Here is a 14,413-nt window from a genome sequence, read left to right on the forward strand (position 1 = left end):
CTGAATACTTATGGGCTTGCAGGAGGCAAAGACGTAATTTTGGACATGTAAAGTAGCTTAGCTAGTGAGCCCTATTGGCTGTTTAGTCACCGGGCGTAATAAACTTTTGGTTTGGTAGCACGAGACAGCATGTGGTCAGCTTCAAATTATCAAGCTACCATTCACGTGCATACAACACGTTGTACAACAAGTAAACTACCATAATACAACGCGTAGTTCTAGTATAAGCCTTATACTACACCTGTTGTGCAGTTCTTGACTAAACTACAGTTGTACAATTTTGTCAAGTATGCCCGAGGCATCCTCACATGGGCGGACCGCTACCATGTGGGAATACTCTAGGATTTGATGCTCATATTTTGCTGCAGAGGCTGTTGTTTTCAGAGCATCGACTGTTGCTGTGGTTGCCATCCGCCGCTGGGGTCGCAGGCTTGGCTAGGCAGATGGCCTGCTACCGAGGCCTGGTTCATCGGCAACGTAAACGTGTTCCCCATATTAGGGACCGCCCCATTATACGGCGATTTGCTTGAAACAGGTACGAATTGATGCTGCGGGTGACTCATGACTTCGCCACTGAAGGACGCGGATATCGCTTGTGCCGTCGAAAGTATACCGTTGTTCCAGTTCCAGTCGGTGAACTGGGGCGTTCTGGGCATTGTGGTCACCCAAGTCGCTGGAGTGGTTGATCCAGAGGCGAAAGGCGATATTTGTTCTGTAGAGTCAGATCCGCTGCCATATGGACACCACTCATAGCCCTTATCCTTGGATCCAGGCAGTGTAACTGGGCTTGGCTCGACGGTTCCCCAGGCGAGACTCGTTCCCGTTGAGACACTAAAGTCCTGTTCGGGGGCAATCGGCATGCTTACTCCTAGTTTCCAACATCGTCAGTCAAATTCGTCCCGACTCCCAAAGAGCCCTCACGTCGAGTTGACAAACCTTCACCAATAACGCTCAGATACCCAACACTGGACTGCGCAATAGCGGATGCCGCGTGCCCATTGGGATCCTGCTTCGGTCCCATCCCGTACATGGATTCTGATGCCATGTCAACGGAATGCCGAAATGCGAGCGCTGGCGAGGAGAAATGCGAATGCGCTGTTGAGCTGCCAGTTCTTGGGCCAGCAGGCTTGCCTTGTGAGTCCACTGTCGGTGGCTGGTCAACAGGGCAGAAGATGCAGTCTTTTTTGAGTCGTATGCAGCTTATACATCGATTCTGTATTTTTGAAGACACGATGCAGCGAATTTTTCGGCGTCGGCAATGGCCTATTGTGTCGCAGGCTTGGTTAGTCGTGCCTCGAGCAAAGCTCCAGTAGTACGAGCTACCACGCGGCCGCGCAGCAAGCCAGGAGTCGTATGGACGGCGAAGAGCGCCGTACTTACTGCATGCTATCACTGTTCTGTGATATCCAAGCTTATTACGCTTCTTTTCCCCTGCCGCTGCCGCAGGTTCTTGCGTGCTGGTGGGCACTGCTGGTGTAAAATAAGTTCGTTGGAGAATGGGAGCCGACTCCCCGTGCTTTGCAGTCATGCTGAGGGACGCAGGGTCGCGCAGAGTGCAAGGGGGGGGGGGGGTTGAGGTTGACCAGATTTGTCCTGTACACCGGTTCCCGGGGCGGGCACTTTGTTCATCGCGCGACTGTCGTTGGACTCAGATGGCGAAGGCTGTCGCTACCACAGTAGTGTTGCTAATGCTGTTACTGTTGTATGATGCCAGAAGATTGCTGTTGCGACGCGCGGGCGATCGTTTATTCTTTGTATCCGAGCAAAGTGTCATCGGGCCCTGTCATGTAGGCAAAAAATGAGCTGCGAATGATGCGGTCTTCGATGATTGACCTTTGCCAGCAACGACTGTTCAATAATCGGGTGATTGGACCTTGCAAGACACCAAGATACCAAGACGTCAAAAAGATGTCGTAGAGCCCCTCATAGGCAAGGAGATTAGGCGCCGAACAGAGCCAGTCAGGACAAGAACTATGCGCCAGAGTGTAATGACGAGCAGAACCTCGCCAGGGGTGGCAGGCCTTTTTGGTCCGCTGCGGCGAACAATATGCTTGTAATGGCGGAATTTTGATTTTTATGTAGATGGCTGTTAAGTGCTTGCTGAAGAAGGAAGTAACTGCGAAGTTTTTCGCTCTTTTCTCGTGACCACATCCCAGTTGAGTTCAAAGGCGGGCATCTGCGAAACGTCTATTTTGGTATGCCGCTATAGACCGAATCGGGGCGAAGTACAGTCATTTGTGGCTGTTTGTCCAAAGCATCTGCAAGTAGCGTATCAAATGTCAAAGTGAGCCCCTTTTGCCCTGTTGGCTGCGACTCCGATCCAAAGCGGAAGGTGGATGCACTGCTGGGACAATTATGCTGGGGGAACAAGGAGGGTGCGGCGGATGGACGGGTGGACTCCGGTAGATATTGTCGCCTGTAAACCTGAACGAGAGCGTGCGCTGGTGTCCCATCCCGTATTGCCATATTGGCCAGCGGCTGCATAAGAACGCTGATGCCCGTTATTCATCTGGCCGATGCGAATCGCTGCTATTGTTCATTGTTAGGTCGTTTCTTAGTTGATTTCCGCTTCGGCATGAATCTAGCGAGATCGTGGCCCTTCTATGATGGTGGCACTCCTACGGCAAGTTACGGTTCTTGTTGTAAGCCCATACACCGACTATTCGCATCCAAATTGTTGCATTTGGCGCCTGCACTGTTGCATTCTGCATACATTGATTATGCGTTGCTGTAATGCAGAGCGTTGCCGAGACTTTTCTTCCTCTATAAAGTTCATTATTCATTTTTTTTATTCAAAGAGAGAAGTTCGCTGGGGCATACCAGTAGCAATGATGCACGCTCCCAAGTTTGCACGCCAGCAGGGGACCCCTTCAGATGCAATGCGGGCTAAATACCTATCCCTTAGGCGAAAACGGCTGTAGTGGTGATGAGGGGCCGTTTTGGGACTGTGAAGAAGCTAGTGACCTATCCACCATTGTACGGGATGAATTTGTCCAACTGTGGCTGCACGACGACTTGCCGCCAACCTACCGTCAGCTGGTGTGGATCGGTACTGTAGGCATAGAGAAACCGTGCCTGGCCTGTCGTCGGGTGGTGACGTATTTACCCTGGCTGTGCCCAAAACTGAAGAGGATAGGGCATATGTATCTTTGCAGCGCTGCAAGTTAATCCTGGAAGGCGAACTTGGCAGACTAATGCTGTAAAAAAAAATTGACGAATGCAGTTGATGGACTACTTTTTTTTTGTTTACTGCTATTTATTGCTGCTACAACTATTCTTTGCTTGTATATCACGCACGATAGACAATTGAAAAGAAGACTAATAGCTTGGCCAGCTCTTAGTGTTATGTGCGGTCCCTGTCTCGGAAATTTGGGCATCGTCGGTGAAGACCGACTTGCATCTCTAGCACAGTTGTGTTACACACCCTTGTGTGCCACGATGTACATGCCACGAATCAAATTTTTCTGTGTAGAGATCGTCAAGAATGGCTTCTCAGCCCGAAGGGACGAAAAGCAACCGACTCGAAATTGGTGAGGCTGAAGTCGACGGAGCCGCTAGGCATGGACGACGAATAGCCTAAGAAGACAAACAGCATCAACAACTGGCCATTTCCTATAGTCAACTACACAGATGTTTGGGAAAGAAAAGCCGGCTTTGTGACCAGCTGACTACAGGTTGCTTGGCCATTTGAAACGACACTAGTATAGCAACACCATAATTTGAATCGAACACGGCTGGGTTCCTTTGTCAAAGTCCCTTGGAAAGGGTCAAACACGAGTAGTGCAGCGCTTGGAACACGGCTCAGCCCCGAGACCGTCAGTACTGCGTTCGAGAAACACCGGAAAGGCCCATGTTTGACCGCAAACTTGACGAGACAGAAGAGACGAACTGAACGAATTGACAAACACAGACGATCCTATTGAACGGTAACAGAATTTCTTCTTCCAACGTACTTTTATCATGTAGAGAGGGCGCCGAGTTGGGACTGGTCTCATGGTCGCTTCGTTGTCGAAAAGCGGCCTCATTGATTGACTGAGCCTCATCGGCCCCGGTAAGCTAAAGTGTTGGGCAGTGACATCAAATACGCAAAAGTACGTACAAGCAGAGGAGGTATGAATGAAAAACGAAAAAGTATGGTGGGAGCGGTACATATTTCTACCTGGCAGCGCTTGACAGCAGGTTGTTGTGGTTACTGCTGTTACACAAAGCTGGTCTTTAGAACTCCATGTCTATCCTGCACGACAATCTCCCCAAATGCAACCGAGAAAAGTCCTTCTAAATCTCTAGAGACTCGAAATCACAAGTTGATCCATTGTGAAGCGGTTACCAAATGTGTAGCAGGAGAGACAAGAGTGCATCTCATGCAGATCCACCTTGGTCGTGAAACATACATATCGTCTTACGCCAGCTGAAAGACGGGTAGACAAGAACACAGACCATCGGCCGGCTGTGGTCGCATTATGAACGCATTTCTCGTGTTTTCGTTTCTCACAGGCGTTAAATAAGCCAAAAAAAAACCCCCCCGAGAAGCGAGTCGCTGGTACCAAATAATCAGAGCAAAGCTCTACAAGTAGATAGCCCTGCCGATTCACTGCGGTGCCATTTGCCTTGGGCGGATCTGGTGACGCCCGTGTAGCAGTCAAGGTTGAGAGGGAGCAGATAGGGTAGGTAGATCAGCTCTTACCGCCTTGGCGCATGCGCAGAAACATCCCTGCAAGTTGCTGGGAAAATAAGTCTGCAGCGGGAAAGGGAAGTAGTCTTGATTCAGCGGCGATCGGCCAATGTCCGTCAAGAACATCGGAGCCGGCTCATCCCCTTCCTTTTTGACTCGGTGCGCGCCTTGCCGTCCCACCAAAGTACCTTGCAAGCAAATATTCTGATTTCCATATTTGGCCGGTTTCCCTCTCTCCGAGCCTGGTTATGGAACAGAGGGGTTTACGGAACTTTTCGTTGGACTGGTAGCTGCAAGACAGACACAAGACTTATCTATAATGAAGGATTTCAAAAAAAACCAGCAACGGCAAAGAATATTGACTCATGAACGACAGGACCATTGAGAGTGTATTCTGCGAATCTTCCACATCCTTATTTGTCACATGTTGTAACTCTTTTAGTGCCATCTCTCCCAAGCACATATTGCTGAAACATGCATAACATTAGCCTGCAGGTTCAATTTATGCCGGGTAAGCTACAAAAGAAAAACTCGTGGACTTGACCTACATTGTCACGCGCCATAGAGAGTTGTGCACACGTTTTACGCATAAATATGGCTACCAAAGAGCTTTATGCGAAGATGCAACCGTTAGTCTTGGCTGGCTGCAGCTCGTATGTGACACAGTCACGAAACACGGCATCCAGGAGGAAGGCTTCTATACCTTTGGTGTAACGATGGCTCAAAACCGAGTCACATCAGGTCTGTTTTATCTAGACTAGCTGTGGCTCCAAAGAATCCTTGCTTTTCGGCAGAATACGTCAGCCTGCAGAGAGGCGTAGGGCGGCATTTTTGCCACTGGCTGAATAGAAAAGGGATTGGAAGGAGGCAGGAGGAGATAGACAAGAAAATGGTAGGCGGAAATCTTAATAAGGAAGAATGAACCAAAGTTTTGTACTGTAGTGCAGGGCGCTTCGCTGATGGAGACGGCCACCCATCGTGACGAGGCGGGAGGCCCTGCAGAATCTCCATTCATAACGCACCGACGCAAAGCTGTTATGTCCTTACACCTTCGCATAAATCATTGATCTTTGCACGATTGATCCCACGACCCATCAGAGCGATCCTAATGGAAAAACAGCAGCACACAAAACTTGCCGTTGCGCCATCATCTCTCCTCGATATCTCGGTGTCGATGCGCGGAAATGGCTGCTACAATCGAAATGCCAAAATACAAAAGGCAGCGATGGTAAAAGCCCTCTCTCTTTTTCCCGCTGCTTGTGAAAACTGCCCATTCAACGAAAGGCTGCACACGGTGGTAGACTATGGGGCTTCCGAAGGGATCAATTCGTAAGCGATTCGGCAGAGTATCACAGCAAAATGTGTCCCGTTACTGACATGAACACGCAGCATATCGCCATTGTCGCATTTTCTGAACTCCGCTGCGTGGGATCCCGCCCACCCGATCGACGTCCAATACTTCTTAGTCGACACTCCAGCAAACGATTTTACCTCTCTGGCAAGAACAATGCATTCAGCTATGCCCGCATGGGCAAAGGATTATCCGTCTGCTCGGGTTTTCCCTCTCATGATAGGACGAAGCTTTTATCAGCAAATTGTTCCAGATAGACAAGTCCATTTCGGATTTTCTTTCAGTTGTCTACAATGGCTGAGCCAAGTCCCACCAGCAGACGCTGCACAGAATTATCCTTTTGTCGACCGCGTCTTGCTTATGAATTCCCGCCAAAACACCTGCAGGGGGCAATCCGACGCGGATTTGCACCAGTTTCTTCGAGTTCGTGGCGACGAGTTCGTTTCTGGCGCACCCCTTATTTTGAGTTTCGTCGGGAGATCGACTACCTGTGCATTTTGGGAAACGCCGGTCTTCAAGTGCCTACTTCTGGCACTTGATGAGATGGTGGGGTCCGGACTCATAACCTTGACGACAGCAAACCTGTTCTACCCCCCCCTTTTTGCTCGTGATTTACAGCAAGTCCAAGCTGTACTAAGCTCCGCCGAGGTAAACTCGACGTGGTCCACTGTGTATCTTTCTGAGGAGGATATTGAGCACCCGAAATCGAGCAAGCTGGCTAGACCTGGCACAAGCTTGGAAGAGAGCACCAAATATGCGGAGGAAATGATCAACTTTGGTTTCGTGATTCTGTCAGAGTTTCTGAAAGAAGCGATTCGAGCGCAAGTAGGACCGGGTAAAAGTGTAGTGGCCGAAGAGGAAGGCTTACTTGAGCAGTGGAAAGCCAGAGCTTTAAAAAGGTTTCTCAGACATTGTCGGGATGCGAGAGTCCGGTTTCGATGGATATACGTCTGTCTGAGGAGAAACTAGTCGCAAAATTGATACATGCTCGTGGGTGAAGAAAGTTCGCGGTTGGGTGGTCTTCTTTCTCCCCAATATCAATCCGTTTGATTCTTTTGGAATTCAGGAACAGTCCCATAGACGTACATGAGCATTGGTGTGATGGACTCAATTCATTGCATTGGCTCCATCACTAGGCGTAGGTGGGAGCCGTTTGTATGTTTGCGTGATGGTGAATCCTCCGTCCAGCGGCCATAAGTCACTCAGGTTCTCCAGCGGGGGGCACAGGTCGTGCTAGGCTGGCGACAGCCTTGCTAAGTGTAGCTACAACACACAAAGCAGCCTTTATCCGTGGAAAAGTGGCCACTCCGGTCACCGGGGACATCTTGGACGCATTTGATGGAGCCATGTGTGACTGGCTTATGCTGCGACTCCGTGAACCCGGCTGGCCAGGCTCGCTGCCCGTGATTGTTGCTCTACTTGCTTCACTCATTACCCTCTGCCTGACATTATCGATTGACACGGGCTTGTCAGTAGCTGGCATCGTTGCGGGCTTTACCTCAGCACGCAGACCCTGTAGCAAATTCTATTTGCGGCTCACCAATGAAAGTGTATCAGCCTATGTCATCTTCAGATTTAGCCACGATTGTTTTCCTTTAACAAAAGATATATTGATAAATGTAGACTCACTCTGTCACTTACCATTAGAGATAGACGCGCCGGCGCCGAGTCAAAAACGCTGCTTGGCATCGCATCGCGACCGCCACGTTGCAAGGAGCCAGGGGCGCTCCTTGCACATCCTCTCTTTGGAACAGCATTGCCCCTGACCACACTGGGGTATCGGGTAGAGAAAACCTGTCTTCAATTGCCACTGCAAAGCGGATCTAGCGGTTGAACCAACGAAGCATTACACTAGTTGTCCCGTCACTTTCGAGCTGTGCTTGGCTAACTGTTGTATCACTAGAACAACCTTCTACCTACGCTTCATGGCTCGAGTGGCGAGGACCGTGTCAAAATACCGCGAGAAGGGAGCAAGCGACAACATTTTAGACCACGCGCCCTAGCTTGAGACCTTGCCAATAAACGTATCACATACCATCAATAGATTCTTTCCTCCAACCCATCAACTTGCCCTGACTTTCTTCCTGCGTTCAAACCATCCCGGGGCAATGAAAAAGGTACGTGCTCTAGAACATGACCTTTCAGCCGTATCATATGACAATTGTTGACCAACTAATGACAAACTCCGAAAGAAGGGGTTGACCGGGCGACAAGCCTAAATCCAAGCCTATCTCGAGCGAAATTGGTCTGCTTCTCGCCCAGCAGAGTCTTATGACTCTACTCTTTAAACAGTACCAAGTTACAGAGAAGCGGAAAGTCCGTTAATGTGCGCCATCGTTTCTCGTCCGCTCCCAATCCAATTCTCTCCCTCCATCCCTCCGGGAACACACAGTCTCTCCACTCCATTGTGCCCTTCAATCCCGCCGCCCGCGCCATTTCCTCGTACAGTGCCTTCCGCAAATGAAACGACGAAAAGCGCACTCCTTCCGTACTCGGCTTGGCATCGGCCGCCGGTGTGACGATCACATCAAAAACATGCCCCTGACCAGAAGCAAGTGGTTTCGCGGCGTACACGTAATGGACGTCTGAGCTGAACCATGCGCTGGCATTGACATCCTGAGCAAAGGAGAAGACGTCATTTGTAGGGTGCACGCAAATACCGACGAATACGCCACCGGATTTGAGGTTCAAGGCAATGGTGTCAAACATGGCTCGCAGCTCGTCTGCGTTACTAGCATAGTTGAGGAACCAAGCTCCAGTTACCACATCGAAACTCCCTTCCCTCTCTTCGTTGCCGACAGGAAACAATCTCGGAGCCAGTCCATCACCTTGAATAAATTTCACGTTTGTGGCATGCTCCGATCCCTGCAACCGCGCCGCTGCAGCGTCAATCATAACCTGGGACACATCCACGCCCGTCAGCGACCGAGCACCCCATTCAAGCAAACAAAATGAGTAAAATCCAGTGCCGCAGGCTAGGTCAAGCACATCTTTTGTGCGCGGGGGGTTCAAAAAGGGTTGAACGCATGTGCCAAAGGAGTGCCGCTCCACGGCGTTGAATGCGGTGGTTTTGATGAAATCGTACTTCGTAGCAATAGCGTCGTATTGTGCCATTCTAAAGCTTCCAGAGATGTAACTTGAAAGACTGACGATTTCTGTGACTCAATTCCAGAGTGACACAGAAAATGTTTTATCGAATAGCCGTGTATATGGAGGCTTAAGATTGACCTCTATGAATATATCGATAAAGTTATATGTGGTTTGAAGCCTCGAGAGGCTGGCGTACAATAGGCTGACTGTTGCACGATGTGGCAAGATCATTATGCTCACCTGCTTCTGGTGAGTCATTGAAAAAAAGTAACATTTCGAGCGAATAGTATCCCCTATTCATATAGTGTCCGTGGGCCTACTACGGTAGACAAAAAATAGTCTCTCTATGTTTCGAAAAAAAAGTGGAAACCTAGCGAAGCGAGAAGCGCAGTTCGGCTTTCGCGATCCCAGCTGAAAAAAAAAGCACAACGACTTAGCGCAGATCGGGGCCAGTGGTTCCTTGTGAAGCCTGGACATTTGACCCTCACTGGCTCTAACTCTACATCAAAGAAGAAAAAGGCGGGATTATCTTTGTCATGACACAATACGACACAATAGGCAAGCAGTACACCGATGTCTTCGACTCCCTTCCCTACCGAGATATGGAAGTCGTCAATGTATACGCCGCTCTCGAGTCGATCCTTCGCCCTGACTTGAACGTCATCGAATTTGCATGTGGCGCGGGCTTCTACACGGACAAGCTTCTGTTATGGGGCGCGAGCTCTGTGACCGGGATAGACATTTCCAAACGCATGATCGAACTCGCTTGTCTACGCCTCGTGCCAACTCCGTATAACAACCTAGCGCGTTTCGTTGTCGCTGATGGAACAGCTCCGCGCTCACATAGCGCCGGCGGCGAGATGGAGGCATACGACATTGCGTTTGCTGCGTGGTTCCTGAATTATAGCGCGACAGCTGCCGAGTTGACTGCTATGTTTACCAGCGTGGCCATCAACCTGAAGTCGACCGGCGTGTTCATTGGTGTCGTTCCACATCCCACAGAAAACCTCGAAGCCCGCGCAGAGGCATGCGCAACGGCTCCGCTGAACAGACTTTACCCGCGCAATGAATATACGGGAGAGCTGGACAGTGGTGACGGGTGGGGTCTACGGGTTTACCTTGACGATCAGGGCACAAACTTCATGACGTACCACTTACGTCCCTCCGTGTATAAAAGTGCGGCGCGCGCGGCGGGTTTAAAGGGCAGACTTGAGTGGCGGCGCGAGATTCTGCTCGACGATGAGATGTGGAGAATGAAATTGCGACTGAGCGAGGAGGAGTGGACGATCAAGAAGAAAAACCCGCACTTGGGCATACTGATGATTTGGAAGAATTGAATCAGTGTAAGCCATTTACATGAAGGGTCGCTAATTATGTTGACAAGACTGAAAAACGTACGCAATTTTTTTCACATTAGCTGTGCGCCTTCTATCGCCATTTGTGCAGCGAAGCCAAGAGGAATAGCCAGAAAGTCACGATGCTCTGCTGTGGCTCGCCCGCGGTTACACGCAGTCACCAAACCAGGCAGCCAACCAGAAAAACATCCCGACTAGCTAACTCGCAAATCCCTACTAGCTATCATCAGTGAATTTAAAATCCATTGCCTCAACGCGCGATTTTTTTCTATACAAGCCGCAGAAGCCGGATATGTGAAGTGTGCCAAACCACGAAGGGTCTTTGTCTTCGGGCTGTCCCAATGATTTGGCAATTGCAAAGGCTAGAAACATGTGTAATCACACTCTGTGCCGTATGCTTTACCAAAACAAAGGGTCTTGCAAGAAGCTGAGGCATGTTGGATTAGCAGTAGGCCCTTTCTCCGCTAAAGCTGTCTCTGGCAAATTATGCGCTGTTCTAGTCGGCTCAAGTCGTCTTGTATGGTGAGCTGGCACTAGGCCCCATACGTATGACATGTATGTGAACGCTGCGGGCTGAACAGTAGCAATAGTGCCCCGAGCATACTTCGGCAAAATTGTACAACTGTAGTTTGGGCTCATACTACACAACAAATGTAGAATAGGTCCTATACTACAACTACACGTTGTATTATGTGTAGTATAGTTGTTGTACAACGCGTTGTATGCACGTGACACGAGATCGATAACATGAGGCTCGTCCAGCGTCATGAATTTCTGAACTGGTGGCAGAAGACAATGTTTTTCGCCATAATTCTTGTAAGCTACTCATTCTACCTGCTCTGGGTTGAATCCAAGTCCGATTTTCTTCCTACCGAGACCGTTTAGCGACGGGCGAATTCTCGCTGGCTGTGGATGTGTGTGACAGACAGCAAGGGTGAAAACCGAATTACCAATGGGCTCTGCCAAATGTTGACGAAATAGTCGGTCACTATTTGGAGATTGAATGAATTGGGCCAATCAGAGCGTGTTGTACAACAGTTGTACAACAGCCAAGAAGTGTAAGTACCACAGAATCAAGGGCCAAACTACACGACGCGTTGTACAACGTGTAGTACGTACAATTTTGCCCATGTATGACCCCGAGAATCGTTTTCGCTGCCCGATGCCTACCTAGTGTCGAGTATCTTGGTTTTGGTTTAGCCGCCTACCCTTGCAGTCTGAGACGTCGCCAGTTTCTCACCCATAATCGAGATATATTCGCAGCTCCGGGTCAAGAACGCGAGCAGCTAGGGTGTTTTTGAGCACTGCCACTGTATCTCCATGCTGTCTCTCTTTCGCCAGAAAATATTTTAATCATATCTGAGCATCCGCAGCCTCCATTTGTGCATTTTGAAGTCTTGTTCGATGTTCGTCCTCTGCAGGCCCGCCCACTTCCATATGTGTGTGAGCCCTTGCCGGACTTGTAGATGTGTCACCTACGGCGGGCTCTGCACTCATGCTTCTGTCACGAATGTCACGAATATCACGAATGCCACGTTCTTCGGGCGCTGCTTTGCGTTGCACCGCAGGATATAGAGAGATTTTGACCAAAATATGGAACGCTGGACAAAAAATGAGGACAGTCTTGCGCTTTGTTTCGAGGTGCTAGTGTGCAGCTTGTCTAGGAACACGAGAGCCTCTTCATGCGTGTGATCAGAGACGAGCTATGTATGACGACAGATGACGAATTACCCAGGGTCCCTTGGTGCGGCGACGAGCACAGCAATGAATTGTTGAGACATTGGAACGCTCGCAGCTTTGGGCAATAGTTTGGTCCGGGCTTCGCCGCCTGGTCGCTCAGCGGCGTGACGATGTCCTCTCGGAAGCGGATGAGCGTCGGTCGTTCCCTATTGTTGGCCATGATGAGGCCCCCACGGATCCATCGCCTCGTCTCGCCCCCCCGAGCCGCGTTGTTGCCCCTTGACAAACTCGGTCGGGATGGCGATGCGGTATTCGTCCGGTTTCATCAGCGTCGCCAGCGTGGCGCCGCATCTGCCGCCCCCAAGATGCCCTTGACCAGTCGCTCCACGCTCATGACCGACAGGGTCCCACCGCCGAAGCGGTCCGGCTGCAGCACCTGGAGGGCGAAAAAGCGAGGCGGTGGGTACTCGTAGCTGCAGTCGGTGTGTCAAGGAAAGTCCCGCATGGTCTCGGACCGCGCCTGGTGGTTGGCCGTCTGAAAGCTCGCACTGCTGGGACGCAGCTCCCAGACTCTAGCCGCGCGTGGCACTGTGGGCGAGGAGGGGGGCGTGATGGCCGTGCCGGGCATGCAAGCTCCGGATCAGCGCCTCGAGATATCTGCTCTCGTCGTCGGCGAATTCGAGCGTGACTTTGAGGATGCCGTCTTGCTGGAGGCGCTGGGCCACCTGACGGACATGGTCCGCATCTTGGCTACAAGAGATGTGAGGTGCTTTCAGATGAGGGACAACCAGCTGGGAGTGTTCTCTGTCGGTATACAGGAGCCTCTGGTAGCCGGTGGATGGTGCCCCGCGAATCTCGCACGTCTGGTAGCCGTATCGCACTCTGTGTCTTTCATAGACCTAGATGCATCCCCCTTTCTCAGCCCATCATGCAACTATACGGGGCTGGAACTGGCTTGCCTGAGCAATCCTAAACTCCCCTGTCAAGATTTTCTCATGTGAAACAACGATTCGGGACCAGATTTAATGTGACGGCACTTCGCACAAGTGCCACGGAGATCGTCCCTATATTGGGTAACAATCAGGATGCTTTGGTCCATGTACTTGGCCTATGGAGCCAGGGTGGACGACTCTAGTGCAAGCTGAACAGGTCAGCCGCGGCCCTCATGGGGGTAGTTCTGAGACCATGCAGATGCCGTTCTTGATTCTTCAACTTCAAAGGCCAAAAAAGGCGAGTACCAACTGGGGGCGTGGCGCCACTGGTATGCCGCTTATATTACGGCATGACGGTAACTAATAAGTCGGCGTGGGGGGGGAGGGAAGAAAAAAGGAAAAGGAAAATTCATGAATCCTGAGTTTCAACGGTATACGATTCGTTTTTGCCGATAATATACTCACCACCCAACTTGGTCACCTGCCATTGACGTCCAAAACACCACCAACATGGCAACGCCGGTTGTTGAGCGGATGAAGCCAGATCGCTTGGGTCTTGGGTCTGCTGTATGCGAATCCGTAACGAAAAACACCACCGAGTTCGCCGTCTTTGCCCAGGAGCACGAGGCGCACGAAGAGATTCTGCTCGCCAAGTGCCCGCCGACATTATGGCCGCACGGCTCGTACCGCGCGAGCTGCCCCAGGCCGATTCTCATCTCCGAGAGCCACTGCAGGCAGCTCAAAGACTTGCATGGCGCATTGACGGCCGCCATGAACGACATTGTGTCGCGATGGTGGAAGGACAAGGCCGCCAACTTTCCGGCACGCATGCCACTGGAGCAGGAAGAGAAACAGCTGTTGCAGGTATGGCGAACACACAAAGCTGAGAGTAGAAGCACTTACTCACAAAATGATTTGTTGGTTCCGTCAGGGATAATAACGTACGTTATCACGGGTTGGTTCTTGGTGTTCTGGTTGTTGATGCTTGATTGTGTGTAAGCTACAGGCTCTGGCCTGCAGCCAAAGATCTAGGTACAAAAGTGGGTCTTCAGTTGATTTGGGCCAATTAGAGGGCTGCATCTGGTGGGGCAGCTGGTGGCTGCAACAGGATTCACAAAGCTGATAATGACATAAACAGTGGCTTGATGAGCAGGAGGAGCTCGGCAACCTACCCAAATTCTCAACTCGTCAGGGCTCTTGGCGACCAGACTTTCTTGTTGAGGAAGTGCATCACGAGGACGTCTTCAGGACGGAAAACTTTCGTCTCTCAGAGATCAATGCCCGTTACTGCTTTAATGGCTTCATGCACATTCTTTTTTTGATTTGATTTTTG

General features: G+C 50.6%; 7 protein-coding genes across 7 annotated transcripts in view; 4 read left to right on the forward strand and 3 right to left on the reverse strand.

Moving 5' to 3' along the window:
• Positions 1 to 380: 380 nt before the first annotated feature.
• BBA_09459 (uncharacterized protein) lies at positions 381 to 1,528 on the reverse strand (the record flags this gene model as incomplete). The annotated part of the gene is made up of 3 exons (XM_008604556.1): positions 381 to 868; positions 937 to 1,179; positions 1,381 to 1,528. The coding sequence occupies 3 exons, from the start codon at positions 1,526 to 1,528 to the stop codon at positions 381 to 383; spliced, it is 879 nt and encodes a 292-aa protein (XP_008602778.1).
• Positions 1,529 to 5,780: 4,252 nt separating this feature from the next.
• On the forward strand, positions 5,781 to 8,026 carry BBA_09460 (SAM dependent carboxyl methyltransferase; the record flags this gene model as incomplete). Its single annotated transcript, XM_008604557.1, has 5 exons — positions 5,781 to 6,001; positions 6,062 to 6,858; positions 7,305 to 7,491; positions 7,671 to 7,799; positions 7,927 to 8,026. 5 exons carry the CDS (start codon positions 5,781 to 5,783, stop codon positions 8,024 to 8,026), a joined length of 1,434 nt encoding a protein of 477 aa, XP_008602779.1.
• A 274-nt stretch (positions 8,027 to 8,300) lies between these two features.
• BBA_09461 (methyltransferase-like protein) lies at positions 8,301 to 9,137 on the reverse strand (the record flags this gene model as incomplete). Its single annotated transcript, XM_008604558.1, has 1 exon — positions 8,301 to 9,137. One exon carries the CDS (start codon positions 9,135 to 9,137, stop codon positions 8,301 to 8,303), a length of 837 nt encoding a protein of 278 aa, XP_008602780.1.
• A 512-nt stretch (positions 9,138 to 9,649) lies between these two features.
• BBA_09462 (methyltransferase-like protein) lies at positions 9,650 to 10,450 on the forward strand (the record flags this gene model as incomplete). Its single annotated transcript, XM_008604559.1, has 1 exon — positions 9,650 to 10,450. The coding sequence occupies one exon, from the start codon at positions 9,650 to 9,652 to the stop codon at positions 10,448 to 10,450; it is 801 nt and encodes a 266-aa protein (XP_008602781.1).
• A 1,916-nt stretch (positions 10,451 to 12,366) lies between these two features.
• BBA_09463 (uncharacterized protein) lies at positions 12,367 to 13,121 on the forward strand (the record flags this gene model as incomplete). The annotated part of the gene is made up of 3 exons (XM_008604560.1): positions 12,367 to 12,611; positions 12,711 to 13,020; positions 13,071 to 13,121. The coding sequence occupies 3 exons, from the start codon at positions 12,367 to 12,369 to the stop codon at positions 13,119 to 13,121; spliced, it is 606 nt and encodes a 201-aa protein (XP_008602782.1).
• Positions 13,122 to 13,590: 469 nt separating this feature from the next.
• BBA_09464 (uncharacterized protein) lies at positions 13,591 to 14,112 on the forward strand (the record flags this gene model as incomplete). The annotated part of the gene is made up of 2 exons (XM_008604561.1): positions 13,591 to 13,944; positions 14,101 to 14,112. The coding sequence occupies 2 exons, from the start codon at positions 13,591 to 13,593 to the stop codon at positions 14,110 to 14,112; spliced, it is 366 nt and encodes a 121-aa protein (XP_008602783.1).
• Positions 14,113 to 14,146: 34 nt separating this feature from the next.
• Positions 14,147 to 14,413, reverse strand: part of BBA_09465 (reverse transcriptase, RNaseH) — a gene marked incomplete at both ends in the record, with an annotated part of 2,331 nt that continues 2,064 nt past the window's right edge. The window contains 2 exons of the mRNA XM_008604562.1: positions 14,147 to 14,179; positions 14,253 to 14,293. Of these exons, the coding sequence (XP_008602784.1) occupies positions 14,147 to 14,179; positions 14,253 to 14,293 (74 nt within the window). The remainder of the gene's footprint in view (positions 14,180 to 14,252; positions 14,294 to 14,413) is intronic.

The sequence above is a fragment of the Beauveria bassiana genome (assembly GCF_000280675.1).
Source record: "Beauveria bassiana ARSEF 2860 unplaced genomic scaffold BBA_S00054, whole genome shotgun sequence".
In the NCBI taxonomy this organism is placed as follows: Eukaryota; Fungi; Ascomycota; class Sordariomycetes; order Hypocreales; family Cordycipitaceae; genus Beauveria; species Beauveria bassiana.